The sequence below is a fragment of the Neomonachus schauinslandi genome, chromosome 10 (genome assembly GCF_002201575.2).
Source record: "Neomonachus schauinslandi chromosome 10, ASM220157v2, whole genome shotgun sequence".
NCBI lineage: Eukaryota > Metazoa > Chordata > Mammalia > Carnivora > Phocidae > Neomonachus > Neomonachus schauinslandi.
The window spans coordinates 109,615,593-109,642,446 of NC_058412.1; the positions used below are offsets into that span (position 1 = coordinate 109,615,593).

The following is a 26,854-nucleotide window of genomic DNA, read 5'->3' on the forward strand; positions in this document are numbered from 1 at the left end:
TTCCAGGCAGCAGGGGCCCCTCAGGTCTTCATGGAGGGAAGATCTCCCATTGCTTCAAATCTAATGGTTTTCAGCACATGACTTTGGGGTAAAGCTTAGATAGTGTAAGTGGCATTCACACGGGCCCCAATTCTGCCTCTAGCTCACCCTATGGCCATGGGCAAGACTCTTCTGTGTAAAATGGGAATGTTGAGGGATGTTTAGGAGCAAGCTCGAACACTTTTGGGGTCCTTTTCAGTGCCGGGAGGACGTTCTTGGGTCTGGAGGTGGCCAGAGCATGGAGGCGCTGAGCGAGAAGCAAGGAGAGCCCAGGGGTTGGCCAGGGTGACGGTGAGCAGACCAGGCAGGCGGTGGCAGAGCCAGGTGGGCCTCGGTTACTGTGAGGCTTGGTCTGTTAGCTTCCCAGCCGTGAGGGTGGTTGATGAAGGTGGAAGAGGCTCCCTACATCATCCATCGTTGGCCAAAAGTTTAAGTCTCACACTTTATTTTACAGATGGGGAAACTGAAGCCCAGGAGAGGAAGGGACTCGCCCAAATTCACCAAGTGGGGCAGAAACTGAAGCAGAACTGGAAACCGGGCCTCCTGGCTCCCATGCAGGAGAGACAAAGAGGTGGACCGGAAAGGAACGGGGGCCATCTCCCCCGCTCTCAGCCCCTTGTGGCGGACGGTCACTTGGCTGTGGCCACGTGGATGATCACAAAGCCCTTGATGTCCGGGAAGTGGGGGCTGATGAGGTCCACCTGCAGCTGCCTCGGGCCGCTCTTGGATGGGGTGATGTTGAACTGGACCAAGGCCCTCTCCTGGGGCTCCAGGCTGGGCACACTGGGGAAAGGGAATGGGAGAAAGGCAGACCATCAGGCCCCTCTCCTCCCGAGTCTGGCCTGCCATCTCCAGAGCCCTTGGGATCAAGGTCACACCTTGAGACTGACATTCAAGCCTTGTCAGTATGCTTCCAGCTTAATGCCAGGCTTGTCCCCTCCCTGTGCCCTGAACATCCCATACACTTCCTCTCTCTGGGCTTTTGTCTGCACTGTTCCTCCCACCTAGGATGCCCTTCCCATTCCAATTGCACCCAAGGACCAGATCAAGTCCCTCTTCTTCCAGGAGGCCTTCCCTGATGACCCCAGCCACTGAGACCTCCGACTGGGAAGCCCTCTGTCCTTCTTGATGCCTAAAAAGCTTCTTGATTCATCATTTAAGGCCAGCTCCACTGTAGCTTTTCCCTGGTTCCACCCCATCCCCAATTAAGGGCTGCCTCTGATTCCCTGGGCCCTGGGGATCCATCTCTCTGCACAAATCACACTGTGCTCATTTGAAGGACCACCTGTCTATGAGAACACTTCTCCAGGCAGAACCCCATCTGGTCATCTTGGCGTTCCCAACGGTTGCCACGTGGCTCAGAGAACAGGTCATTCTGATTAAGGGTCATGTGAACGAGTGGGTGGGTGAGTGGATGAGTTATATGACTGAGCTCAGGACCAAATGAATGAAGGAAGGAAAAAATAAATGAAGGCTGGTGTGTCTAGGCTGTGAGCTGGTTCCTGGGGGTCCAGAGTCTTCCCCGCAGCCCCCTCCATTGGCCGCTTCTCTGTGGCCCATCATATAAGGAAAGTAGGGCTCCCACTCCCAGGCTGACACTTACTCGATGCTGAGCTGTCCGTGGAGAAGGCCACTGCCCTCCACCATCAGCACACAGTCCTCCACTTTCTCCAGAAGGGGGTTGACCACCATCACTTCCACCACAACTGCCATCCCCACCACGGCAGGGCCCAGCACCTGGAGGGGTGATCCCCATAAGTCATCGTCCTCCTCCACACTCCCCCAGGAAACCCACAGGTCCCGGCTAGGATGCTGGCTGGAGCCTGGCCTGGGCATGAATCATGGCCACCCCTTGCATCCACCTACCCCCTTACTGAGCTCCACCATTATATCCATCCATGCCACTTGTCTCTGGCCCTTGAGAGCTGAAACCGGAGCCAAAAGCACAAACCCCCCAGCTTCTGATGCCCTCCCCTAGCTGTGAAGGGGGCCTGCCAGGAAAATGGAGGTGGATGCAGATGGGACTCACCTTGATGGTGATGAAGTCCTCCAGAGTGATGTCCTTCTCCACCAGGAGCTTCTCTCCTTTGGTGACAAAGCACATGGCAGCCAACAGGATCTTCTTGTCCTCTGTCAGATCTTCCTTATATTGAGAGTAAGATATTGTGATTGGGATCTCTTTTGCTGGAAGGGAAAGCAGAGGTGGGAGTTAGGGGTCCAACAATCTCTTTCAACAGTACCCAAGAGGAGGGAGGGAAGGCTCCATTCCTAATTACACTCTCTCTGGTCCTTGCCACCAACCTGAGACAGGCATTATTATCGTCAGTTCACAGATGAAGAAACCTAAGGCTCAGAGAGGTTAGTTTCTTGTCCAGTGTCACACAGCAAGTAAATCAAGGAGCCAAGATGAGGTGGGATTCAAATTCAGGCAGTTGGCTACCAATGACACCAGATTGTTTCTCCAAGAACTCCCAGAGGTGTGTTTGAACTTTCCCTAATCATTCCAGATGCAAGTCTCTCAGTCCATTATCAGGAATCCACTCACTGTTTCTTGAGCACCTACTATGTGCTAGGTGCAGAGAAGAGGGGGGTCAAAGGTCTGCCTCAAGCTTCCAATCCGGTGAGGAGGCCAACTTCTTCACCGCTTCTCCAAATCCTCCCTCCCATTAAGGCCCATCCTAGTCAGCCCCCCCCAGGTGGAAAGCCTTCACGGGTACCCCACTCAGTGATCTCACGCCCTCTGCCTTCTGAGCTCCCGTGGTCCAGGCCATCTGGGTTTCTCACCAGCCGCAGACACCCTGCCTGTGCATTTCCTTCTCTTGAGCATGGGTCGCCACAGGCCCCAGCGGACTCCCAGTCATATCTGGGTGTTTTTGGACCACGTATGTTTTTTTCCTTTAGCTACGGTATGTTCTTTCTGATTTGCTCCCGGCCCTACCACCCCCTACTGCTCTTCCCGTGTGTCTCTTTCCTTCCTGCCCCTGAGGGCGTCGGGTTACAACCTGTGGAAAAGGTCCTTAAAGGATTTGAACTTGGTTCACTTTATGGTCTCCCAGAGCTTTGCATATAGCAGGTGCTTCTTGAATGCCCAAATGCCGATCCATCGGTCAAAACTCTACCTTGCTTTATGGGTTTCCTTAGTCCAGTAGGTCATGACTGGGAGAATCCTTAACACAATAACAGCAATAATTAATAATTATAAAAGCTAATTTTTACTAACTTTTACTGCTGGGCACTTAGAAGCACATTCGTTGATGAACTCATTCAATCCTCCCAACAATTCCATGAGCCAGTAATATTTATCTCCAATTTATAATCTCAATAATCCTGTCAATCCCTACAATAAATTATGTTCCTTAGGTGGTAGGCATGACACCAAATACTTTACATATGTTACATCATTTACTCCTTGTGTGGCAGGAGATCAGTGGTTCTCAAAGCGTGGTCCTGGAATCAGGGGCATCAGCATTATCTGGGAACTTGTTAGAAATGCAAATTCCAAGACTCCTCAATAAAATATTAGCAAACTGACTCCCACCACATATAAAAAGAACTGTCTGTATATTTATTTAAAGATTATACATCTGTTAAAATGATGTGGACGGAGAGCTTATAAAAATATGTAAATAACAATGTAATGTGAACAGAGAGAGGCACTAATAAACACTGAGTGCCCACAGTGTAATCAGACCTGTTTGGCAAAAAGCAACAGGTGTTAAAAATATGGAAGGAAAACATGTTAACAATTTATGGGGGGGGGGTGGCAGGATCACAGGTGATCTTTTTCTGTGCCCTCAAAACCTTTAATGAAGACATATTACTTTTAATATGAAAAAAAACCAGGAGAAAGTGCATGTTAGTTAATATTTCCTCATGAAGTGTTATTTTGCCATTTGGATTTCGTGAAAGGTAAAAGCAAAAAAATGAAAAGGTGTGTGATGTCTCCTTCACATGTTTTCCCTCTGTCAAAACACACAAGCTTCTGAAACTGGGCCCAGAAGAACAATTTCTTTGTTTAAGTGAATCCTTAGAGTGCAGAATGTTATGTGAGGGGGGGAGAGGGAGAGAGAGACAGACAGACAGACAGAAACCGGAGGGGAGGAAAGGAGGCCTGGGGACAGAGGATGTTGTGGGGACAGCAGCTGATGTGTACAGAATTCTCAGGACAGGGCCTGGCACACGTAAGCACTTAGTAACCATTGCTTACTGGTCCATGCCCCTCACATGGGACACCTGCAGACAGCTGGGCTCCAGAATTTGCTGGATTTTAGGAAGGTGACGAGGCATACTCCATAGACTGTGAAATGTTCCCGGCAGGTATTTGTTCCGGGTGTAAATATTCAGAGGGATTGCGATCACCTCACCTCCATCCGAGTTTGCCACCAGATGATTGTGGACTTCTATTACTAGTCTCATTAGTGAGCCCCTCTGAGCTCAGTTTTCTCACCTGTCAATTGGGGACAAGAGGCAAGGCACTGAACACATGCCCAGCAACATCCCTGTCTTTCCTGGAAATGAGTGCAGGATGCTGGGAAGGTGTGCTCCGCCCTCCCCACCCCCCATTAAGGGGTTGGGCTGGCGAGGTCCCCCCAAGTGGGGGCCTTCCTACCTTCTGCCGGCCCCAGCCGCACCGAGTGGGACTCGTGCAGGATCTCAGCCACCGGCCTGCGGGTGTATAGGATGGTGGCGCCGCTCAGGTTGACTCGGACCCTCTGGGGCCAGGAGGTGAGGTTGGTCAAGCACAGAGCCAGGCTCAGGTCGTGGCCCAGCACGGGCGGTTCCAGCATCTTGAACTTGCCGGTGATGTTGGGCTTGGTGGCGGGCTCCAGGAGGTCCTCGCGCCAAAGACCACGGCCGCCCATCCTGCGGACCCGGGTCCTCCTCCCAGAGGCTTCCACACTGAACAGCTTCCTCACGGCCTTGCGGTACACCTGCCTCTCCTTCCTGGACCCTGCAGGCATCACGCACGGTGAGGCGGGCACCCCTTTCCTCCTCTACCCGTCCCAGGGCCTCTCTGCTCAGTTCCCCTCCTCTCTAGGCAAAACCATCCCTCCTTCACCCCTTCGATTTGCCACGGCCATGGGGGGGTCTCAGACTGACAGCCCAGGAACCAGCCATATGCACCGTGTTTGGTTCTGGGACTATTTAAATACGTTTTAAATTCGTCGCCAACAACTCCAGATTGGAAAATTTCGCACAAAAATACAGGTTGGCAGCTTCTCTGACAACTGGGTCTGAAGGCTCATCCGATAGGGAGAGCCGACACTCGCGTAGACGTGCTAGGTGCCGCGCACAACAGTTCTAGCCGCTGTATTTCCTCCCCGGGGAGGTCGGTGCTACCATCACCCCATTTTATAGATAAGGAACCCAAGGCACAGAGAAATAAAGCAACTCCTAAGGGACTCAAGATTTGACCCCAGGCAGTCTGGCTCCAAATTCCATGTTGTTAGTCATGCTCCCTTCCAACTGTCTACACGGCGGTGATGGACTAGAGCTGGGTAATGGCTGCTTCCCTTGCCATCATAGCCCGCGGGGAGGGGCCTGGCCCCGGTTGGCCTGTGGTGGTCCGTAGAGCAGACAGGTTGTCTTGGGAGACCGACGGAGGCCGCCATATCGCCCTTACCTTCTGGATACTTGTAGAGGCCGGTGATGTCCACACGGGAGTCGCTGCCCACGGCCTTGGTGCTGATACACCTCCCGATCTTCTTTGTGTCCGAGTATACCCGCTCCCAGCTCTCATCCTCATGCCACAGCCAGATGACGTAGTCCGCGTTGACCTCGGCGAACACAAAGGGGCCATCGTGGGCCAGGTGCACGTCACCCTCGCGGATGGCGGTGACGGAGGCCGGGCCGCACCGGAACACGCCTGGGCAGGAGGGATGGCCGTGAGCAGCATGGGTGAGGGAAAGCGGGGGTCTGCGACCCGCCCGGCTGAGCCCATACCTTCGCTCTCCTCCTGGGGGGTGGCGTCCAGAACCTGCCAGCCGTTGTAGGAGGGGCCCAGGTCCTGGCGGGCAAACCAACTCTCATTCCAGACGTGGAAATTCCTGCCACAGAGAGAGGAGGGGGCAGGGGGGCCTTCAGTGAGCACAGAGGCCCAGAGGATGGCCAGTTCCTGCTGTGAGCCAGGCCCCGGCCCCAGACTGCAGTACTGGGGCTGAATCTTAGGAACCATTCATTGAACCATATTGGTGAACAGTTCTATATACAATCTGAGAGTTAAATATATGTATATAGGTATATGTATATAGGTGTGTGTATATATATATATATTCCATATATATGTAGTGTATGTATGTATGTGTATATATGTATATACATGTATATGTATGTGTGTGTGTGTATATATATATACATATATTGATATATATATATCAAGAAACTGTTGTTCAAGGTACCAGAAATACAATCGCAAATAAGACACAAGATCTTGGGGCGCCTGGGTGGCTCAGTCGGTTAAGCGTCTGCCTTCGGCTCAGGTCATGATTCCAGGGTCCTGGGATCGAGTCTCGCATCGGGGTCCCTGCTCTGTGGGGAGCCTGCTTCTCCCTCTCCTCCCCATTTGTGCTCTCTATCTCACTATCTCTTGTCTCTCTCTCTCTCAAAGAAATAAAATCTAAAAAAAAAATTAAAAAAAAAAAAGACACAAGATCTTGCCCTCATGAAGCTTACATTCTACGAAAGGAGAAGAGGGGTGAGGAGATGGGTAAAAATAAGTAAGCAGATAAATAAAACATATGCAAGTAACAATAAATGCTGTGAAGAAAGAGAGAGACCTGAGTGGTGAGTAACGGCTGGAGACCAACTCTAAGAAAATGACATTTAAGATGAGGCTTAAATAAGAAAGGATTAGCCATCGGAAGAGCGATGGGAACAGTGTTCCAGGCAGAAGGAACAGCATGTGCAAAGACTCTGAGATAAGGAAAATCTTTGTGTCTTCAAGGAACAGAAAGAATGCTGGTTCAAGGCCAGCATTGGGGGGGGGTAGGTAGGAGTCAGATTATGCAGGGCTCTGTAGGTCTTGGTAAGGAGTTCAGACTTTATGTTTCCTGTGTTAAAGATGAGAACATGAGACTAGCAAAGTGACATCATTTGCACAAGGCTCACCCAGGAAGGAAGCAGGAGAGACAAACCCCAGTTTGCCGGACTTGGCATCTTTATAGCTGACCTCAGGACTCCTCTTAAGGAGGTAGTTGTCTTTGTGTGGGAGAGTATCTGGATAAGGACTTGGGTGTAATCTGATAACCTCTGTGGTGACAGGGGTCCCAGCATCAAAAGAGAAGACTTTTTTTTTTGGTGCTCCTGCAGAGAGAGGGAATGAGGAGAACCAAAAGGAGGAGGAAAGGGGAGAAGAGAGGCAGAGGGAAGGAATGAGGCTATAGACCTGGTTTTTCCTGGTTTTGACTATGGTTTTCTATACAACTGAAAGGCAGACCAGGTTCATACCCAAGCTCTTCCACTCACTTTGCTGTGCAGCCTTAGAGAGGTTACCTAACCTCTCTGTGCCTGGATTTCCTCATCGACAAAATAGGGCTAATAATGCTAGCTTGCTCACAAGACTGTCTGGAGGAATTCATGAGTCCGTATATGCACAGCACTTAGAACTGGGCCTGGCATAGACTAGGTGCTCACTGAGCGTGGTGTTATTATTATTTCTAAAACCTTATTTTAAAATTCTGAAATGTAGAACAAGATGAGCAGGATGACATCATGCTGCAGATACTAAGTGGGTAAAAAGCTTGGGAGCGAGGGACTGTGAGTATGTACGTCCTGGTATCTGCAGAGCCTCCCTGTGAAGAGGTGTAAGAAGCTCGTCGCAGTGTTGCCTCCTGTGAGGAGGACGCCAGGCTCGAACCGGGCGGGAGAGAGGCTTAGCCCTGTCACCCATTTGGTACCTTTTGAATATTAATGCACATGCATGTATTTCCTATTTTAAAAAATTAAATTAGGGCGCCTGGGTGGCTAAGTCATTTAAGCGTCTGCCTTCAGCTCAGGTCGTGATGCTGGGGTTTTGAGATCGAGTAGGGCTCCCTGCTCAGTGGAGAGTCTGCTTCTTCCTCTCCCCCTACCCCCCCTGCTTGTGTGCTCACTCTCTCTTGCGCTCTCAAATAAATAAATAAAATCTTTTAAAAAGTAAAATAAAAAGTTAAATTAAAATGAACTGTTTAAAGCTTTGTGGGAAGAGTCTTGTCGGGACCGAGGAGGAGGCTATCTCCCCCCCCGGGACACATTCAGGGCGCACGGCTGCTGACGGAGAAGCAGGGGTAGAACATAGGGGTAACGACACACAGGGAATCTCGGGGAAGGCTCAGAGTCCCACAGAGGGGGAACTGGAGTTCAAGGCAGTCAAATCTTGAGTCCCCCCTCCTTGGCCTCTGGGTCATGTGTCCCGGGGCCACCCCTCCTGCAGACGGGCTCAGGGAGCCCTGGGGCTGGGCTGGCGACCCAGGGGACTACGACCCACCACATGCTGTCTTCTGTCAGGTCCTCCAACGTCCGCCCGAAGGAGTCCACGTATTTGTCCACACTCAGGTTCCTATCCGTATCATGGGCTGAGTTAAAGTTGGACACCACCCGGGTGGCGATCCCCAGGCACCTAAGGACTGAAGAGCAGGAGGCTGGTGTGGACCCCCAGCAGGTGGCAGGGACCCTCCAGGAGGTGGCAGGGACCCCCTAGGAGGTGGCAGGGACCCCCCCCATCAGGTGGCAAGGACCCACATCTGCCACACCCCCTCCCTGTCTCTGTCTGCTTTGCCTGCCTCACTCTCAGAAACACCGCCTTCCCCGTACAACCTCTCCGGAGACTTCCGAAGACACTATGCCACCCCCCGTATGAACAGCCAGGCTCTGAGGCTGGTGGGACCTTGGAAGTCACATAATAGCCACATAATCGCCCATTCATTTTCCTGCGGCGCCAGAGGCCTAGGGGCCACAGGACTTGCTCAGGGACACTCAAAGAGCTCAAGACAGGAGGATCTGGGCCTCCTTCTGCAAAATAAAAGATCAAAAGTCATGTCAATGAACTACCTGGTTTCTCTCATCATTAACCAGACTTCTCCTTCCCCATCGCCAAAAGAGGTGGACTCAGGGTGGGGTCTGTGCAAGTGTATGCAAATGAAGGCAAATGAGGGAGCCAGCTTGTGGTGGGGGGCAGGGGACCGTCTTTCCCTGGGTACCTGTGCACAGGACTCCAGCGAAGACCCAGCACTGGCCGTATTTGACTGGCTTGAACCTGCCCTTGAACCACTTGTGCAGAATGGTCACACTGCCGCTCCAGTGCAGGGGGCTGGTGCCGCTGCCGTACTTGCCCTGCCACTGGCCTTGAACCACGCCCCGGTCATCGTTGCTGTTCACCTGCGCAGAGGAGGCGCCGACAGGTCCACCAACGGGCGGGGCTTCCTTCCCCGGGACCTCGCTACTGCAAAATCATCTCACACTTTGGACCACCTCCTCGCTGGGGGCCACCCCTTCCTTTTAAACTCCCCGAAAAACTGGGGGCATCTGCAGTCTTAAAATACCTACTTTTGGTACCATTTATCATCTTCAATGACCTTCCATTGGGATACTCTACTGTTGAAAATTACCTATGATTTTACAGCATTTCCTCTTTTAAATGATCTGTTTCGGGGACTGTTGGTGGTATAATTACAGAGGCAGCTAACATTCATTAGACGCTTACTGTGTGCAGGCAGTATTCTAAGGGCTCTCTGCACACTATATTAACCCACTTTAAAGTAGGTTTTGTTATTTTCCTTTTTTTTTTTTTTTTAAACAGATTCAGAGGGGTTAAGGGACCTGTAGAAGCCACACAGCAAGTTAGCAAAAGGTGCGGGTGAGGGCTCCTGGGTGGCTCAGTCGTTAAGCGTCTGCCTTCAGCTCAGGTCATGATCCCAGCGTCCTGGGATCGAGCCCCACATCGGGTTCCCTCCTCGGCGGGAAGCCTGCTCTCCCTCTCCCACTCCCGCTGCTTGTGTTCCTGCTCTCGCTATCTCTGTCTCTGTCAAATAAATAAATAAAATCTTTAAAAAAAAAAAAAAGGTGCGGGTGATCCTTCAGTTCAGGACTCTGACTTGGAGCCTGTCCTGCTATCCCACAGGGCTGTGTCACTCCACTGTCTGGAACTGGTCACTGCTTTTGAGTCTCTGGGCTCCCACACTTGTCTGAGGTCTCGAGGAATGAGGCGTATCTACTCTGAGAAAATCAGCTTCATACATTTTTGGAATCACAGATACCCACCCACTGGTCTTAGCACCTGCTTGCAGTAGGCCTTCTGGCTCTCTTGGGAGGAGGAGGAGGAATTGTTGTGTGTAACAGAATAAAGATGGCTCTCCTCCCACGGAGGGATGGGCCTGAGTACCCCCCTCCCTGAATCTGGGCTGGCCTGGGACTGCTCTGGCCGATGACTACGGCAGAAGGGATGCGGTGCCAATTTCCAGGCCCAGGCTTTCCAGGACTCGAAGCTTCCGCTTCTTCTGTTTTGGAACCATTGTCTGGCCAGCAGCCAGCAGCTCTATCTGATTACCCGGAGATCGCCATGCTGTGAGGAAGCCCAAGCTAGTCACATGGAAAGGCTGCATGGAGAGAGGGCCACGACTGGGCCGGCCTCAGCTGTTCTGACTGGGCCGGCCTCAGCTGTTCTAACCAGCCTGGCCCAGGGGCCACACACGACAGTGAGCAAGCCAGCTTGACATCCCAGCTCCAGCAGACACAGCATGGAAGAGAACCAAAGAAGCCCTGCCTGCCAGAACCCAGGCCCCAGATACATGGTCTCATGAAACCAGTCCCACCATCGGTCGCCATTCAGACACCCCCTACTGAAGCATCCTGGAGCAGAGACAGGCGTCCTCACGGTGCTCTGCCCAAGTCCCTGATTTATAAAACTCTAAGCACAATAAGTGGTTGTTTTGTGCCACTTGAGTTTTGGCTGTGATTTGGGGCAGTGATAGAGAATTAGAACAAGAAGCAACTTGGGAAAATCACAGGGTGTGACCCCGGGGTTGGCTCAGGGACCCAGGAGGACATGTGTATGCAGGGATGGCGGGGCTCCTCACCATGGCGCTGATGGCCCTGCTGACGTAGATGGGGTCGTGGCGGCGGGACACATCGGTGGCAGGGTCGTTTTGGTGAAGAGGACTTCGGTCCAGGATGGAGAGGCAGATGTTCAGGATATCCTCCTCGAACTGTCCCCAGAGAGGCTCTGCTTAGAGGCCAGAGCCTCCCACGATGCGTACCCAGTGGGTCCCTTGTGACGTGCAGGGGAATTTGTCTACCGCCACCCCGGGGACACCGCAAAGCATCCCCAAGTCTCAGGAACCCTCCCTCAAAGAGTCACTGGGAACCAGAAGCTGCACCTTAATCATGTCCCTCCCGGTTCAGTGACCACCCCCTGGACTCCCCACCCCCCACAGTAAAGTCTGTGGTAAACGGGTGACTCTGGAGCCACATCTATCCTGCCGGAACACCCCTATTGCTTAAATGACTTTTTCCAAAGACCTTTGAACGAATTGACAGCATTTAAAAACTGGAGGATCTTTGACAGCATTTAAAAACAAATTATGATTTCTGGTCTCTGGCGGGTCTTTGGAAAGTCTGGGGAGCCACATGGCAAGAAGAGGCGGGTGCTGAGGAGTGGTTACCCCCTAAGTGGACCCCAGACTCTCTAGTCCCTGGTCCCTACCCAGCCCCTGAGCCCCAGAGTAACCTCTGGCTCCTCAGCCTGACAGTCAGGGTCTTTAACTTGCCCCGCCAACCTGAAGCCCAGGCCGACCGGACTCCTCTAGCAGAGCCTCCTCTGTTCCCTGCCTCCCGCCGCCATGCTGCTATGGGCTCTGCCCTCCACCTGGCCACATCGCGCCCGGCTTGGGACACCCAGCCCCAATGCCACGAAGCCTCCGCAATCCCCGAGGTGGAGTTTTCTTTCATGCTCTTCTGACTTCCCTCTGACCCCATCTCTACCACTCTGATGCCCCCCTCCCCTCCGCCATCACACCTTTTATTGTAACTGTTTATCTGGTCAGTGGCTCTTAAGTGTGGTCCCTGACTAGCAGCAGCACCACCTGGGACGTGTTAGAAATGCGCATTCTCAGGCCCCACCCCAGATCTACCGAATCAGCAACTCTGGGGCGGCAGGGTGCGGGGGGCGGCGGGGGGGGGCAGCCATCTGTGTGTTTTAAAGAGCCCTCCGTGGGATTCTGGTGCATGCACAAGACTGAGAACCCCTGATCGAGGCTGTTTTTTCTTCTACAATGCACTGTATCCAAAGCACCTCCCCTTCCCAAGGACCCAGCGCAGGGCCTTGGCACAGCTAACAGTGAGTGATGAACGGATTTGCTCTAGGAGTCAGCCCAGCTTGTCCCTGCTGGGAGGAAGTGAGCAGACAGAAGGGCTCCTGGGCTGACTTCCTGCACGCCCCACCCTGCATCCCCTGTTTGGCCTGTGCCCCTGGAGACCTGCCCGTAGTTCCAGCCCTGGGCTCGGATGTGCTTCTCCACGCCTCGGAAGATGATCCCACTGTCATTCAGCACATACTCCTGTCTCTCCTCCTCTGAGTCCAGAAACACGTCGTCCTCTGAAAAGCAGTTGTCGGGCCCAGCATGGGCTGGGGCTCTGGTGTTGCAGGCCTGGGGCAGGGGCTACATCAGGGAGAGCAGCGAGATGGGGCCTGGGGGCTTGGGACGGGGCGGGGCAGGGGGCAGAGGGGTTTACAGGCTCCTAGGCTGCCTTCTGGCCAAGCCCCATTCCACCTGGGGGACTCCATTCCCCAGGCAGAGACCCACCCCAACCCAGCCCAAGACTGAGGGACTTTAAGAATCCTGACCCTTTGGGTAACCCTGCTTGGTGCCGACAGCAGCCTCACATTTCTTAAATATTAATCAGAATACTGACTCCAGTACTCCTTACGATGTACTTTGTACATTACAAGCATCAGCACTATGAATTGCCACCGTAATTGCAAGAGGTAGGCGCTGTTATAACTCCCATTTCACAGATGGGGAAACCAAGACTCACAGAGGGAGGCAACTTAGTAGAGCAGGGACTAAACCAGGCTGCTGATGGCGAGAGCCCGGGCCTCTCTTCCCACAAGGTCCCATCCCTGCTGACTGGCCCCGCACACCAGAAACCACTGATTCCTGCCCCTCTGGCACAAGATCCTCTGTAGTCCCTGCCACCGGGTCCCTCTGCCCAGGGCCCGCTTCTGCCTAGGCCTAGCTCTTGCCAAGCTCTTGGCATGGCATTTACCTCCCTGTTGCTTAGCCTGCCTCCCAGATGCCCTGCTAAGGGCAGGCCCGCCTCTAGGACAGCTTCCGGGAAATCCTCTGCCTTGGACTTGTCAGCCCCTACCTGGGCACCACGGGTTGAAAAGGAGAACAAATTCGCCCAGCTTCCGCTCATTTTGTTTTCGGCGAGAAGAGACCCTGGTGCTCATCCGGTAGCGGCCGATGACAGCGTTGGGAGGGCTGGTGATGCTGACGGTCATGCTGTTCTCCGTCTGAGCCTCCTCCACGGCTGTCCAGGTCTTGCCCACTTCCGGCTCCGATATCTGGAACACAGCTTTGGTGTGTTGGTCCTTAGAAGCCTGGGGTCCTGGCAGAGAGGAGAGGGAATCAGGAGACCCAGCTCTAGAGAAGCAGAAAAGCTACAAGCCTGGAATGCCAACTTCACTCCCTGAACCGCCGGGACACTCTTGGGGGCCACCCCCGCTGTTCCCGATTTCCCATCCACCTCCTGGATCTAGGAGAAAGTGACAGGACCCCTGAAATCAAAGTCTGTCATATGTCTGTCTAGGAAAGAAAAGCTTGGGCTCCAAAAGTCCGTGAAGAATTCCCGTGGTTTTCCAGAGCCCTAGATTCCTTAGTAGGCAGAGAATTCCAGGGCTGCATCATCGATCCTGCTAGCCATCTGCACGCAGCACGCTGTCATCAAAAGTCTCCATGGGTCAGAGCTCAGCCCACCTGCAGGGACTGGGACTTGCTTCCCTCCAGTCTGCACTGATGACCGAAGGGTCTCAGGTCACTGGTCACAAGACAGAGCTTTCTGGATGTAGACCAGCAGGGGGCGCTGGCGAGACAGTTACCTGTCTGCATGGTGAAGATGATGGTCTCCTGCTCCTCCAGGGGTCTGTTGAGCTCCAGCACCAAGGTGAATGCCTGGCCCCTGCGAACCACCAGCTCGGGGTCGGGGTACTCTTGGGTGTGGTGGGCAGCACCGTTCTTCCGGCTCAGCCAGTCCACCTTGGTGACTCTGATCCCTGGGCAGGGAGAGGACAGAGAGGTGAGGCCAAGCCCTTGACACGTGTCTCATCCACGTCTGCCTTGCCCGCCCACCTGCTTCAACCTGCCAGTCATTGGCTCATGCAGCTACTTTTAATCATATGCAGTTGGCTCTTGTTATTCGCAGTACTTACGTTCCTCAAAGTTGCCGTGAACACTGATTTAGCGAATACTGAACCATTACTCTTAGCCTGGCCCCCAGCCCCCAGCCCCCCGAACGCCCAGCTGACAGCCAGCACCGACTTGGCAGCCATGGGACCGAGCCATCTTGCAAGCAAATCCTCCAGCCTCTGGTCATGCTGCCTCCACTGATTCTAAGCAAAGCAGAACCCAGCTGCCCCCACCGAGCTCTGCCCAGACTGCGGGTTTGTGAGTGAGAGAATGATTGCTGTTGTTTTAAGCCTCTATGTGTTGCGGCGGTTTGTTATATAGCAGTAGATAAGCAAAACATGCAGGGGCCCCAGGAATAACTGGGATGGAATTTTCCAACAAGCCCAGTGGGATCAGGACCCAAAGTTAGATTTCCTTTAAATAGTATCAGTAAATGTGACCTTCCTTCCTTCCTTCCTTCCTTCCTTCCTTCCTTCCTTCCATCCTTCCTCCCTCCCTCCATTCCTTTCTTTCTTTTTTTAGAGGGGGGTGGGGCAGAGGGAGAGGGAGAGAGAATCTTAAGCAGGTTCCACGCCCAGCGCTGAGCCCCATGCGGGGCTGGATCTCATGACCCTAAGATCATGACCCGAGCCAAAATCAAGAGTTCACGCTTAACTGACTAAGCCATCCAGGCACCCCGTGACACACCTTTCACATCCAAGTTTGGGTTGTCAGTTCATACCTGCAAAACTTTTCAACATGCAACTCTGGTATCTGGATAAATCCTTAGGACTCTTCTTCAGCAATAACAATCAACTTCTTTCCAGTATGCAAATCCTAACTTAGAGGCCTGGTAAGACTCTCCCAGGTGATGTGAAAGCCACCCTGCCCCCAAGTATGATAATGAGAGTAATAAGATGAATAGCTAATACATATATATTCAATACTCACCATGAGCTAGACATCATCCTCTGTGATTTACATTCATAAATTCAGTTAATCACGACAACAACCTTGAGGTAAGTACTACTATTACCCCCATTCTACTGATGAGAAAACTCAGGCACAGAGAGGTAAAGTCACTCTACAAAGGTCACACAGCTAGTATGGGTGGTGCCAGGGTTCCATGCTATCCTGCCTCTCTGGTGAGCAAGGACCCAGACCAGGAATTGTCTTGCGTCATTGGGGTGTGGGATGGAGAAAACGCAGGATTTGGAGCCTGACTCTAGTTGGGTCATCTCTCGTGTGCCCTTGGGCACATCTCACCTTTCTGAGTCTCAGTGTCCTGATCTAAAAAGTGGAGGCCATGACAGCACCTACCCCACAGGGTTCTTGGAAGGATTCAGCCAAAAAGACTGCCCCTGCAGGAAATCCAGTGGTGTGGCATTTTGCATATGGTAGGCACTCAGCAAGTGTCATGTTCTTTCCTGGGGAAGGTGGGACCTGCACTCTGATACCACAGGCTTCTGTCCCTTTTCCGGCTTAACCTCTGCCTCTTCCCATGGTCAAGGCCAAGTCCAAGTCCTCTGTGCAGCCTGGGAGCCCTGACGCAGGCCCTGTAAGTAATTCTTCCCATCTTTCCACCGTAGCTGGAATGGACCTGGTCCCAGGATTACTCTTCACCAGCAGCTAACGACTGTGGACCAGCGACAGGCAGTTGTGAACGGTGCAGATGTAGGTACTCTGCCCCCGACTTCCACGACTTCTTGGGGTGCTTCTCCTCCCCCAAGGAAGAGTCTCAGCTCCTCAGCCTGGTTCTGGAGACCTCCACTGGGAGGCTGTGGACATCCTTCTTGTCTAGACTGCAAAAGTCTTTCAACTAGTGTCCACTTACGAGGAGCCAGGCTGGTGCTCCAGTCTCGATACCCAGGCCTGAGATTCCTGGAAAAGGCTGGTTCTAGCTAGCTCTAACTCAGCCGGAAGCCCTCGCAGGGCATCATGATTTGGGGATAATGACTGAACAGGTGAACGGGAACGTAACACGGCGCACACTGAGTCCCCAGCTCGGCAGCGGGGCGGTGGGTGAGCAAGGACTGGTTCCAACAGCGATCCCGTCTGGCGGTAGCCAGAATAGCAGAGCCAGGACTGCCCCCTGCCCCCACCTCGCGCGCTAATTCTCCCGCCTGATAGTAGAATGGAATCCACCACCCGTCCAGCCCCATTAGTTCTCCGTCAGGAACCTTCCTCTCAGGTCCCAGGAGTCTGAGCTCAGGTGGCCTCTGTTTTGTCTGCAGACACAGGCAGGAACCCCAGTTACCTTTTACGTACGGGATTGTCTGATAGCAGGAGAGGTGCGAGGGCCATTAGAAGCCCAGGGCTGTATTTTACGGACAAAAACTGAGACCCACAGATGGAAAGAAAGGGACTTCTTGCCCAAGGACACCAATCCAGCCACACCCCGTGCGGGGACAGGCCAGAACAGGATGCAGTTGTTTTTTGTGTTTCGTTTCCTTTTGTTTTGTAGGGGATGAGCAAGGAGCAGGGGATAAGGTTATTGGGTGGTAATTTTCTCAGTGCTGGCTCGCCCCAGGGATTCTTGTGAGGGGGGTGGTTAGGAGGTAAAAAGAGTCCTTGGGCTCCGGGTCATGGGTTCAAGTCCCAGGGATCCCATCTTGGCTTCACCTTTCCCTGTCACAGCTCAAACCAGCTCCCACTGCCCTCTGGGCATCTGGAGCCTCATCGCGGTGGGGCAGGAGGAGTGGAATGAGTCACTCTGCTATTACCATCATTACCCCCAAATCTCAGAGACCATCTCTCTCACAACTTCCTGCCGAAGTCAGAGTCCCTCCTCCGAATTCTCGGTGACCACAGGATCATAATTCCAGCTTGCATACCTCTGAGAGGCGGCTCATCCACCGCCCCGATGTTAAAAAGTTCTTCCTTCCGCTGAACCAAAGACTTTTTTCTTGCAACTCCCCCCCCACCCCCGGCCCCCATTTGTCCCTGCTCGGCCTTTCCCTTACCCTCACAGAACACAGCTGTTTTGGTTTTGGCCCTTGCCGACTTTGCAGAGCTGTTACTGAGAAATCCTGAGCTGCCACCCTCCCCGCGCCATGCCTGCCCTGACCCCGGAGGTCACTGCTCCGGTTCCTGCGCCATCGGTATTCGGGAGCATCACACCCTCGTGACCCGGCATTTGCGGGCTGATTGTGAGCGCTGGGGGTCGGGGGCAGGATCCCACAGGGAGAAAGCCACTTTTCTGGTGATTACAGCCCAACTGGGCCCTAACTGGTGTCCTCCTCAGCCCTCATGGGGACCACTGGGCACAGAGGAGGGGGGGCCTTCGTATGGGGCAGCCCAAGGCCAGGAGATAGGTGTGCATGCGGGATGGCTTCCAGAACCCCTATCAAAGTAAACCCGACGTCGCCTCCTCCATGTGCTCAGCTCCAATTCTGCCGAGACTAAGGCTGTGTCTCTAATCAGTCATCAAGGAAGCCCAGACATAATTGTTTGCTTACATGTCTCTCTCCTCCGCTGTGAGCCCCGTGAAGGCAAGGCCCGGGTCTCATTCTGTCTGCGTCGGCTGAGCCCCGCTCAGGGCCCAGGGCCCAGTAGAGGCTCAGTGAATGTTGGTTGGATGAATGGATGTCCCTCCCTGTCCCTCAGCTGGGACAAGGGTGTGAAAAGGGGAGCTCCCGAGCTTCCTGGCACACCCTTGGGGATCAACACCAGTGCCCCGTCAGCTGCCCACACCCTGTGCCCCCCACCTACGCATAATCCCCTCTGTCAACCCGTCGCATTCCCAAACTGGCCCTTCCTTCCTGTCTTCCTTCCTTCTGCAGTCCTGGGCCTAGGTGGGGCACCTGCCGCTGGCTCCCCATGGGATAGGGGTCAAGTCGTTTCCTCTCTCTGGGTCTCAGTTTCCTTATCTGTGAAATGAGTCCAGAAGAGCTGGTAGTTGGCGGTTTGCTGAATCAAGTGCTTCAGATACCCCTGGGGTTCCTCTCAGCCCCTGCCCACAATATGCCCCCCCACCCCGGAGCCTGCACTGACGGAGGCTGGTCACACCGGCTGGGGGAGGACTTCTCTGATCGACATTGCCCCTGAGGCCCTGAGGACACACTGGGGGACGTGCTGTCAGCCCCGGGGCCCCCGCCCTGGGGATATGCGGGGTGAGCTCCAGCCCTGAGCTCAAGGCCCACGGATGCCAAACCTGAGGCTGTGCCCGCCAGACACGAGGGAAGAGGGATGCCGTGAGAGCATTCTCTCCGCCTGTCCTGTCACCGCGAAGCCTCGTGGCCCCTCCAGCTGCTGTCGTTTCCTTCTCCCACCCACCTTCCTCTCCTGGCCTTCCCTTCCACGGCGATTTCAGAGGCACACACGTTAATTCAAATGCAGGCTTCACCCATCACCGGCTGTGTGACCTGAGGCAAGTGACTGAACCTCTCTGAACCTCAGTCTCCCGGTGAAATGCGCATTGTGGTAGGAGCCGCCCCCTCAGGTGGTAACGCTGAAGGGGAACAAGTCATGTGGAGTACTTAGCGCAGTACCTGGCCCCTATGAGGTGCTCAGTACGCGTGCGGCTTATGAATCTGATTTTCATCAGCACTTGCCCAAGAGCTGCTCACTGCCTGTCCAGTGTTCTCCCGAATCTTCCACTTACTGGCTGTGTGGCCCTGGATAAGTGAATGGACCTCTCTGAGGTTCAGATTGCCTTCCCTGGAAAGTGGCAATCATAATAATACTTTGCTCATAGGCTTTTCGGGAAGAGGAGGTAAGGACCATAAGTAGGGCGGGGAGAAAATGTGTCTCCCAAGCCTGGAAATCCAGAGAATGAGAGGAGCCATTTAATAAACACTCTCCGGCAACAAGCGTCGGCCAGCGTGAGCGGTCTCCCTCTGCATGTGGTACTTAGCCCGGTGCCGGGTCCACAGTTTGCTGGGTCTGTGCAGGGTGGGCCTCCTGCTCTCCCCACATCTCCCCCACCGCTTCGGTCCGCCCCTTCCCTGTTCCCACACACACTGGTTTTCTTTGTACTCTCCCCTCTTCACCTCTTGCTGAAATTACCGCACAGCTCCAACAGCCTCTCAGCTTTTCCCAGCTCATGCTGTTCAGTCCATCCCGTTACTATGGAGAAACCCAGCTTCTGCGAGGAGAAGGGACTCTCCTGACTGCACGAGGGTCAGCGTGTCATTTCCCCTGCTCCAGAGCCATCAGACCCACAGCCGTGAGGCTGCCATTCAAGATCCTTCACCATCTGCCCCTCCTGCCACTCCACCCCCGGCCAAGTGCATCTTCTCTCCAGCTCCCTTGCTCACCTGCTGGCCCCAGACGTCAGCCTAAGAATGGGTCCTACTTGGAGGAAAAATTTGCCTCCTGCCCCGCCGCCCCCGCTCTTCACCACCAACCCACCCCTAGCCTTAGCTCACCCCCCAACTCTTTCTCCTCCAGCCCTGGGGTGACACCAGACAGCTGGTGATGCTCTCCTCCCCAGATCTCTGTCCTAGCCCTAGGGCTGGCCAGTGGGACTGAGCCCACGAGGCTCTGCTGACATCAGCAATCTCTCCCAGACTCTGGACTCCGCTTAATTGGTTTTTAATGGGCCCCACCATGACCCTATCCTTAGTGTGCATCACGAGCACCTGACCTCCACAGCTAAATGATAATTGGGGCATTGCCTGGGGCCACTGTCCAATCTCCCTTTCCTTTCTGGTCCTGTTGGAAGCTGCTGGCCTCTCTCACCACTAGGCAATAGTGAGAACTTCCTGGCCAGAACCAACCTCTGCCCAGAGTATGTCCTTCGGTTCTTAGAATTTCCGAGCTGAAAGCTTATTATAATCCAATAATGGCAAAAGGTTTCTTCATTTGCTGGCGCCGATCGACTGGTAGGACTACTTGAAGAACTATGTTGAGGAGAATCCCGGGGCCACATCCAGGTCCCATGGCGGGGAGGGGGGAGGGGGGGAGGGAGGGAGTTCGGGGCTCAACTAGTGATGTCTGCCATGGACGGCGGGGAGAGGAGAATCAGCACGCAGGCCACGCACTTTGCTTTCAGAATCCAATGTCTTGGTCATTCATTCACCGATTCCATGGTGGGCAGGTGCTTACCGCTCAGAGGAGTAGGTCCCCAAGAAACCAGGAAGACCCAGAACCAGACGACCAAGGAACTGAATTCGACCTAACTATCTGTCACTTCTATTTGCTAGGTGTGATGGGTCTCCCCGTTATTTTACAGAAGGGGAAACTGAGCTTCAGAGAGAGGAATGGCCATCCAGCAAGTTAGTAACAGATCTGACACTGGAAACCCCTGTCCCTGACTCTGCTCCCAGAAGGGTCTTTTCTCAGCCATTAAACTTTGTCAACTTTAAGTCTGATAGTGTATCAGATAATTAGGGAAGAAGGACCTCTAGGTGTGCCCTGAAATGTAGATCCCAAAAGAAGCAGAGCCAGTCCCCTGGAACCCAGGGCTAACAGGGCAGAAGCAGCCCCAGCTCTTGAAACAGCAATCTGGGAGTGAGCTGGGGGGGCAAGGCCCTCAGGGAGCAGACCCAGCCCAAGAGCCAGGGCCCAGGATGCCCGTAAATGTTAGCAACTGCCAGGGTGGAGTGAGAAGAAGTTCAAATATGACAAGGAAATTAAACTACCTGCCTTTGAAAGTCAAAAAATAAACAAGAGTTGACTCATATGATTATCACATGATCCTGGACAATAGAAGATTAGGAGGCATAGAATTAGGAAAGTCCTTTAAAGACCTACGAGAGTAAGACCCTTGCGTGGGCTGACTTGCTCACCCCCTGGACCCCAGCACCGAGCCAGAGGAGGCATAAAATATGTAATTGTTAGCTAGCAGATGAGTTCCTGGGGTGGAAGTGAGTTTGCCCCTCACTATAATGGACCCACAGAGGGTGGTGCATTTTCTGAGTCTGCTGCCTATGAGGCCCCACATGAGATACTGTGGGGTGTTTGGCACACTCGGTCTCATCAGTTCCTCACAGCAGGCCCGTGAGAAGATTTGTAATAATTTCCATTTTATAGATGGGAAAATGGAGGCACCAAAGGCAAATTCTCCTGCTCAAGGTCACGTAGCTCTTTTCACCTCAGACAGAGCTGCTCTTGCCCTCGAGTCTGTGGGGTGGGAATTTGAAGAGGACACAGACCATGGGGCCTCTCTCTACCCACCCCTCTCTTCCCCTGCTCGCCAGGTGGGCGGGGAAGGCCTGGCTCCAGGCCAGGAAGGGCTCTGTCATGGCCTTGCCCGGCCGTCTGGGGATGGCGCTTTCTATCTCTGGGCCTCCATGTTCTTGGGAGCATGAGGGAACAGCGCATGGATCGTGCAGTTTCCTGAAGCTCCCCTCGGGGGTCCTGTGCCCCGAGGCCCCAGGCCCTGCCCACTCACCTGCCATGCCGGGGCAGCCTGCCCTTGCTTCCTTGGGGCGCGGTGTGCAGACCGTGTGGACGGCGTGTGGGAGCAGCCAGCCAGCCCCGAGTTCACACGGCGAATCTCAGGGCGCTGCCAGGCAGGACGGTCAGAATCCTAGAGGAGGCGTGGCCCTTCTTACCCTAGCAGCGACACCTGATCACCCACTAATTGCCCTGGTTCGCACCTCAAGGGTGTCCAGCGTGGGAGTGGCTTCAGCCAAGAGGCTTTCTGCACACAGATTTGGGAGCTGGTCTGTGGGAGAAACTGAGGCCCAGAAAGGTCACAAGCCTGGCAAGAACAGAGGAGGGGGAAGAGGAAAGCCGACGGGAACTGGGCTTGTGGTCTCCCGTTCTCACCCTCCCAGCAGCCCTCCGATGAGAAAACGGAGGCTCAGAGAGGGTGCCCTCAAGGTACATGGTAATAAGCTGCAGAGCCGGGGCCGGGACCCCGGGGCTCATGGCAACTGGTCTGGGGCTGGCTTCTCCCAGCCTGGGTGAGGGGAGGAGCCTCCCGGGCCAAGGTGCTCTCTTCTGTGCTGGGCTCCCGGAGGCATCTACAGGGCTAGGGCCTGCAGTGCTCCCCTGGGCCAGGCCCCCAACCATGCCACACCCTCTGCCTCCCACAGGCCCCACCGGCAGCCTCGGCCTCCAGAAAGGAGCCCTGAGTTTCAGAGGGAGAAACTTCAGACCCACGTAGGCCTGGGGTTGAAGGCCAGCTCGTCTCCTGGTCACAGGAGCAGTAAAATGAAGACAGGGGCCTCTCCTTACAGGGCGACCCTGGGGGAGACTGAGATAACTCACGGACAGGGTCTGGATGCCCAGGGACCCTGACTCACTTGTCCCTCGGCTCTGGCAGTCGCTCATCCTGTGGGAGTTGGACCATTCCTGAGGTTGTCCACCTCTTCAAAGTCTGTGAACTTTCCAGTTTGGGACTTCTGAGCTTCGGGGTGGGACAAGGGAGCTGGCATGCTGCCCTGCCACTCTGCCTGAGTGAAATCTAGCCTGGAAATTGGAAGGAGAAACTGGGGGAGAAACTGAGTTCCCGTTTCTGTCTGGGCCCAGACAGCCCGATTCCTTGGACTTCTTGCAGGGTCTCTCCGTGTCAGTGCAACTTCCAGGAGTGACATCAACCTAGGCTCTTGGGAGGAGGTCAGTAAGAAAGAGGGGAGTGGCTCTTGGGTTCAAAGCCAAGGCTAATTCACCCGACTTTGTGAGCTGGCTCCAGCCTGAAGCTTAGAGACCTGGCAGCCACCCGTGCTCATGACCTTCAGCAAGACCTCTTCATCTCAGAACCCTGGCTTCTCCACCTGTGACCTGAAAGGACTGGCCTAAAGCATGAAGCATCATCTTAGCTCAAAGGCTAAGATCCCAAGGCTCCAAGATTCCGGACCTCAAAGCTTGTGAAGTTTTATCTCATCGAATGAAATAGAAGGAATTTTATCTTCCTGGGAGCTGGGAGGGAAGTTTCTCTCTGTTGGTAAGTGCCTTGAGCAGATGACTTGGGGCCCACAGAGGCTGGGTGGGGCTGGGTCAGGGAGGAAAGGGGGAGTGTGAGGGGGGTACTCTGGAAGATGGGGTTGGGGGCAAGAAGGGGCAAGGTCAGGAAGCACTGTGCACCATGGCTCCCTGTGATCACCTGAGCATGCAGGAAAGTGTATAAAATCCCCAAGTGTTTGATGTGGAAAGGCAGAAGGGTTGAGTTTGATGCAGGGCAAACATCTTTAATGGGCTGTTTGCAGGCCTGCACTGCCTTTAATTACAGCCTCCTGGCCCCGGGCCAGGCTCTTCCTTCCCTCCCGCCCTGCAGCTGCGGACCCAGGCCCTACTGAGGCTGCTTTTCTGCCCTTGCGGGTCAGGCTCCTCCCCACTAATCACAGTCTCATCCAGGGCCCTTTATCTTTCATCTTGGGTTTGCCTGGACTTGGGCTCCCAGAAAATGGGGCATTTAAAAAGCACCCCCCCCTTCCAGCCCCAAACAACCCCAGACGTCAATTCATAGTCAAGCTTAGAGGAGAGCAATGTACTCTGGGATGAGAGAGAGGAGACTGGGCTCTGTTATCTCTGGGCCAAACTGGCTGTGTGACCCTCGGCCAGTCACTTACCTTCTCTGGGCCTTGGTGCCTAATAAGATTGCAGACTAGGTCTTACCAGTTCTGACCTTCTCTGATTCTACATGATCAGGCAGGAACCAAAGACTGGGACAACTCAGGATACCCCAATGTTGCTTCACAAATTAAATCCTTGCCTGTGGAATAAACACATGCTTTAAAAATAGTTTGCTTTTCCAGGACACCTGGGTGGCTCTGTTCGTTAAGTGTCTGCCTTCGGCTCAGGTCATGATCCCAGGGTCCTGGGATAGAGTCCCACATAGGGCTCCCTGCTCAGTGGGGAGTCTGCTTCTCCCTCTCCCTCTGCCCTTCCCCCCTGCTTGTGCTTTTTCTCTCTCAAATAAATAAATTTTTTTTTAAAGATTTTATTTATTTATCCATGAGAGACAGAGACAGAGAGAGAGAGAGAGAGAGAGAGAGAGAGAAGCAGGCTCCCAAGGAGCAGGGAGCCCGATGCGGGACTCGATCCCAGGACCCCGGGATCATGACCTGAGCCGAAGGCAGACGCTTAACCATCTGAGCCACCCAGGCGCCCTAAATTTTTTTTTTAAGATTTTATTTTTTTATTTGCAAGAGAGAGAGAGCACGCACAAGCAGGGGGAACGGCAGGGCAGAGGGAGAGGGATAAGCAGGCTCTCTGCAGAGCAGGGAGCCCAATGCGGGGCTCGAACCCAGGACCCTGGGATCATGACCTGAGCCAAAGGCAGACACTTAACTGACTGAGCCACCCAGGTGCCCTGAATAAATAAAAATCTTTAAAAATAATTTGCTTTTCTGATTGTAAAAATAATATATACTCATGTGGGAAGTCCAAGCAACGCAGAGAAAGAAGAAGGTATACATGCATGTCACTGCAAACATATGTAAATAAATTCACACATGTCCCGCTGTACGGAGACGTGGATTTATAGCCTAACCTTTTCACTTAACTGTATGACCCACTCATGTCATGCTCCCTTTCCAGATCACGAATACACGCGTGCACACTCATCACTAGTGGATTTCTAGTGCCAATTTATATAATTTTGCTTCCTTTCCCTGAATTGATGGGAATGTCATTTTTTCCCAGGTTTTTGCCCTTAGCAAGAAATGTCATGCTCTTTGCAGAGCTGTTTTGGCATCCTTGCATTTCCGTTTCCTTGACGACAGACATCTGGAGAGCTTCTCTGTCCTCTCACCTGCTTCCAGCACTGAGCCCTCTATCTGGTGGAGAGGGAGGTCACGCTAACGTCCTCTGTCCTTTTGGTGGGGGGAATACAGAAAAACAGGGGCCTCCTCGTGGGCAGCGGAGGGTAGGGGAGAGGCTTTCTCAGAGCAGCAGAGACCTAGGTGGGACCTCCGCCCTTTGAACAGTAATGGATTACTCATAGGCTTCACACCAGCAAAGTGTGCGCACCAAAAACAAGTTTTAAAAATCATTAAAAAAAGAAATTTGAAGTGCTCACTTTGGGAAAAAGAAGCATTTGGGGGCTTTATTTAATTTCAAATTTACTCTTTTAATTTTTAATTAAAAAAAATTTTTTTAATTATATGGATTGGAGGGCACCATGACTTTTCCAAGACGCAGGGCATCTGTCTGGTCCTGCCTTGGAGAGTGGCAGCAGCAGAGTAGTGAATCTGTGAGTGTGTGGTCCTCAGACCAGCAGCATCAGCATCCCCCACTCCCCCACGAGAGAGCTGGGAGCTGGTTAGAAATGTAGACTCCTGGGCCCTTCCCCACACCCTCTGAAGCAGAATCTGCATTTTAACAGTTCCTCCCACGATTCATATGCATAATACAATTTGAGAAACTCTATTGAGAGCAGCCATTCTCAAAGGGAAGCCCAGGGCCACCAAGGTTCTTTTAGGGAATCTGTGAAGTCAATCCTATTTGCATAGCACTATGAAGGGTTTTTTTTTAATTTCATTTTTATTCTCTCATGAGTGTACAGTGAAGTGTGTGATACATGATATTGCAAAAAATTGAATGGGAAAGCAGATATGAGACTATAGCTGTTTTTCTGTGAAGTCTTCTATTTAGAGAGATTTTTCCAAAAAAAAAAAAAGAAAGTAAAACAATGCCACTCTTACTAATATTATTTTTTGGGTTTGGAAAATACAGTTATATGTCATAAGTACATGATATTTGTGTTAAGATGCAGTGGGCTTATTAGTGTTTAAATGAGTTAATGAATAAACATTTTGTAAGTTTCTCAGTGTTAATTTCTTTTTTTTTTTTTTTTTTTTTTTTTTTTTTAACTTTTTTTTTTTTTTGTTCCTCTCATGAAAAATCTGCACAACCAGATAAAGCCACTGTAGCATCTTTACTCCTTCTGTTGTCCAATCTCCAGCTCACTTTTTGCCAGCACCAACATTGGCTTTTGCAGTCCCCCTGACTTTCTTCATTCTGTTCTTGCGTTCCTTTCGCTGTTTTCTTGATGTCTTTTTCTTCTCATACAGGCCATGTCTTGCAAGTCTGTGTTTGGGTTCATTTTTCTTTGCATAATCCAAGGAATCATATATCATGCCAAAGCCGGTTGTCTTGCCACCACCAAAATGGGTTCTGAATCCAAACACAAATATGACATCTGGTGTGGTCTTGTACATTTTGGCTAGTTTTTCCCGAATTTCTGTCTTAGGTACTGTTGCCTTTCCGGGGTGAAGAACATCAATGACCATCTGTTTCCGCTGAAGTAGTCGGTTAGTCATGAACTTCCTGGTCCGGATAGTTACTGTGTCGTTCATGATGGCGGCCTAGCTCTCTCAGTGTTAATTTCTAAGTCGGCAAATATCCAGAGCTATAACCCACATAAGCAAAAATGTTCTTTGGGGTTCTTGGGAGTTTTTTCAGAGTAAAGAGGTCCTAAAACTGATATGTTTGAGAAGTGCTGGTCTAGGGTGTACTTTCCCTCTAGGAGGTGGGAGTGGGGAGTGGGCATGAGGCTGTGGCCTCAGGTGAAGACGAGGCCATGGGCCCGAAAAATCCCAGGGCAGCTGTGCTCTGCAGGG

General features: G+C 52.9%; 2 protein-coding genes across 2 annotated transcripts; both read right to left on the bottom strand.

The window, feature by feature from the left end:
- Nucleotides 1-668: 668 nt before the first annotated feature.
- On the bottom strand, nt 669-21,742 carry TGM6 (transglutaminase 6). The gene is made up of 13 exons (XM_021689331.1): nt 21,736-21,742; nt 14,114-14,287; nt 13,381-13,623; nt 12,489-12,607; nt 11,091-11,219; nt 9,216-9,393; nt 8,504-8,642; nt 5,983-6,086; nt 5,663-5,905; nt 4,649-4,990; nt 2,069-2,223; nt 1,643-1,776; nt 669-822 (listed from the first exon to the last, which is right to left on the bottom strand). Exons 1-13 carry the CDS (start codon nt 21,740-21,742, stop codon nt 669-671), a joined length of 2,121 nt encoding a protein of 706 aa, XP_021545006.1.
- Nucleotides 21,743-26,126: 4,384 nt separating this feature from the next.
- On the bottom strand, nt 26,127-26,599 carry LOC110579468 (40S ribosomal protein S24-like). Its single transcript, XM_044918746.1, has one exon. The coding sequence runs from the start codon at nt 26,588-26,590 to the stop codon at nt 26,198-26,200; it is 393 nt and encodes a 130-aa protein (XP_044774681.1). The 5' UTR covers nt 26,591-26,599; the 3' UTR covers nt 26,127-26,197.
- Between the last annotated feature and the right edge of the window lie 255 nt (nt 26,600-26,854).

Coding starts and splice junctions, on each gene's coding strand:
- TGM6 (XM_021689331.1), bottom strand. Junction 8,643..9,215: donor CGCTGGAGTCCTGTGCACAG/GTACCCAGGGAA, acceptor CCTGCTCTTCAG/TCCTTAGGTGCCTGGGGATC. Junction 4,991..5,662: donor CCTCTACAAGTATCCAGAAG/GTAAGGGCGATA, acceptor TGATGCCTGCAG/GGTCCAGGAAGGAGAGGCAG.
- LOC110579468 (XM_044918746.1), bottom strand. CDS start 26,590: ATGAACGACACAGTAACTATCCGGACCAGGAAGTTCATGACTAACCGA.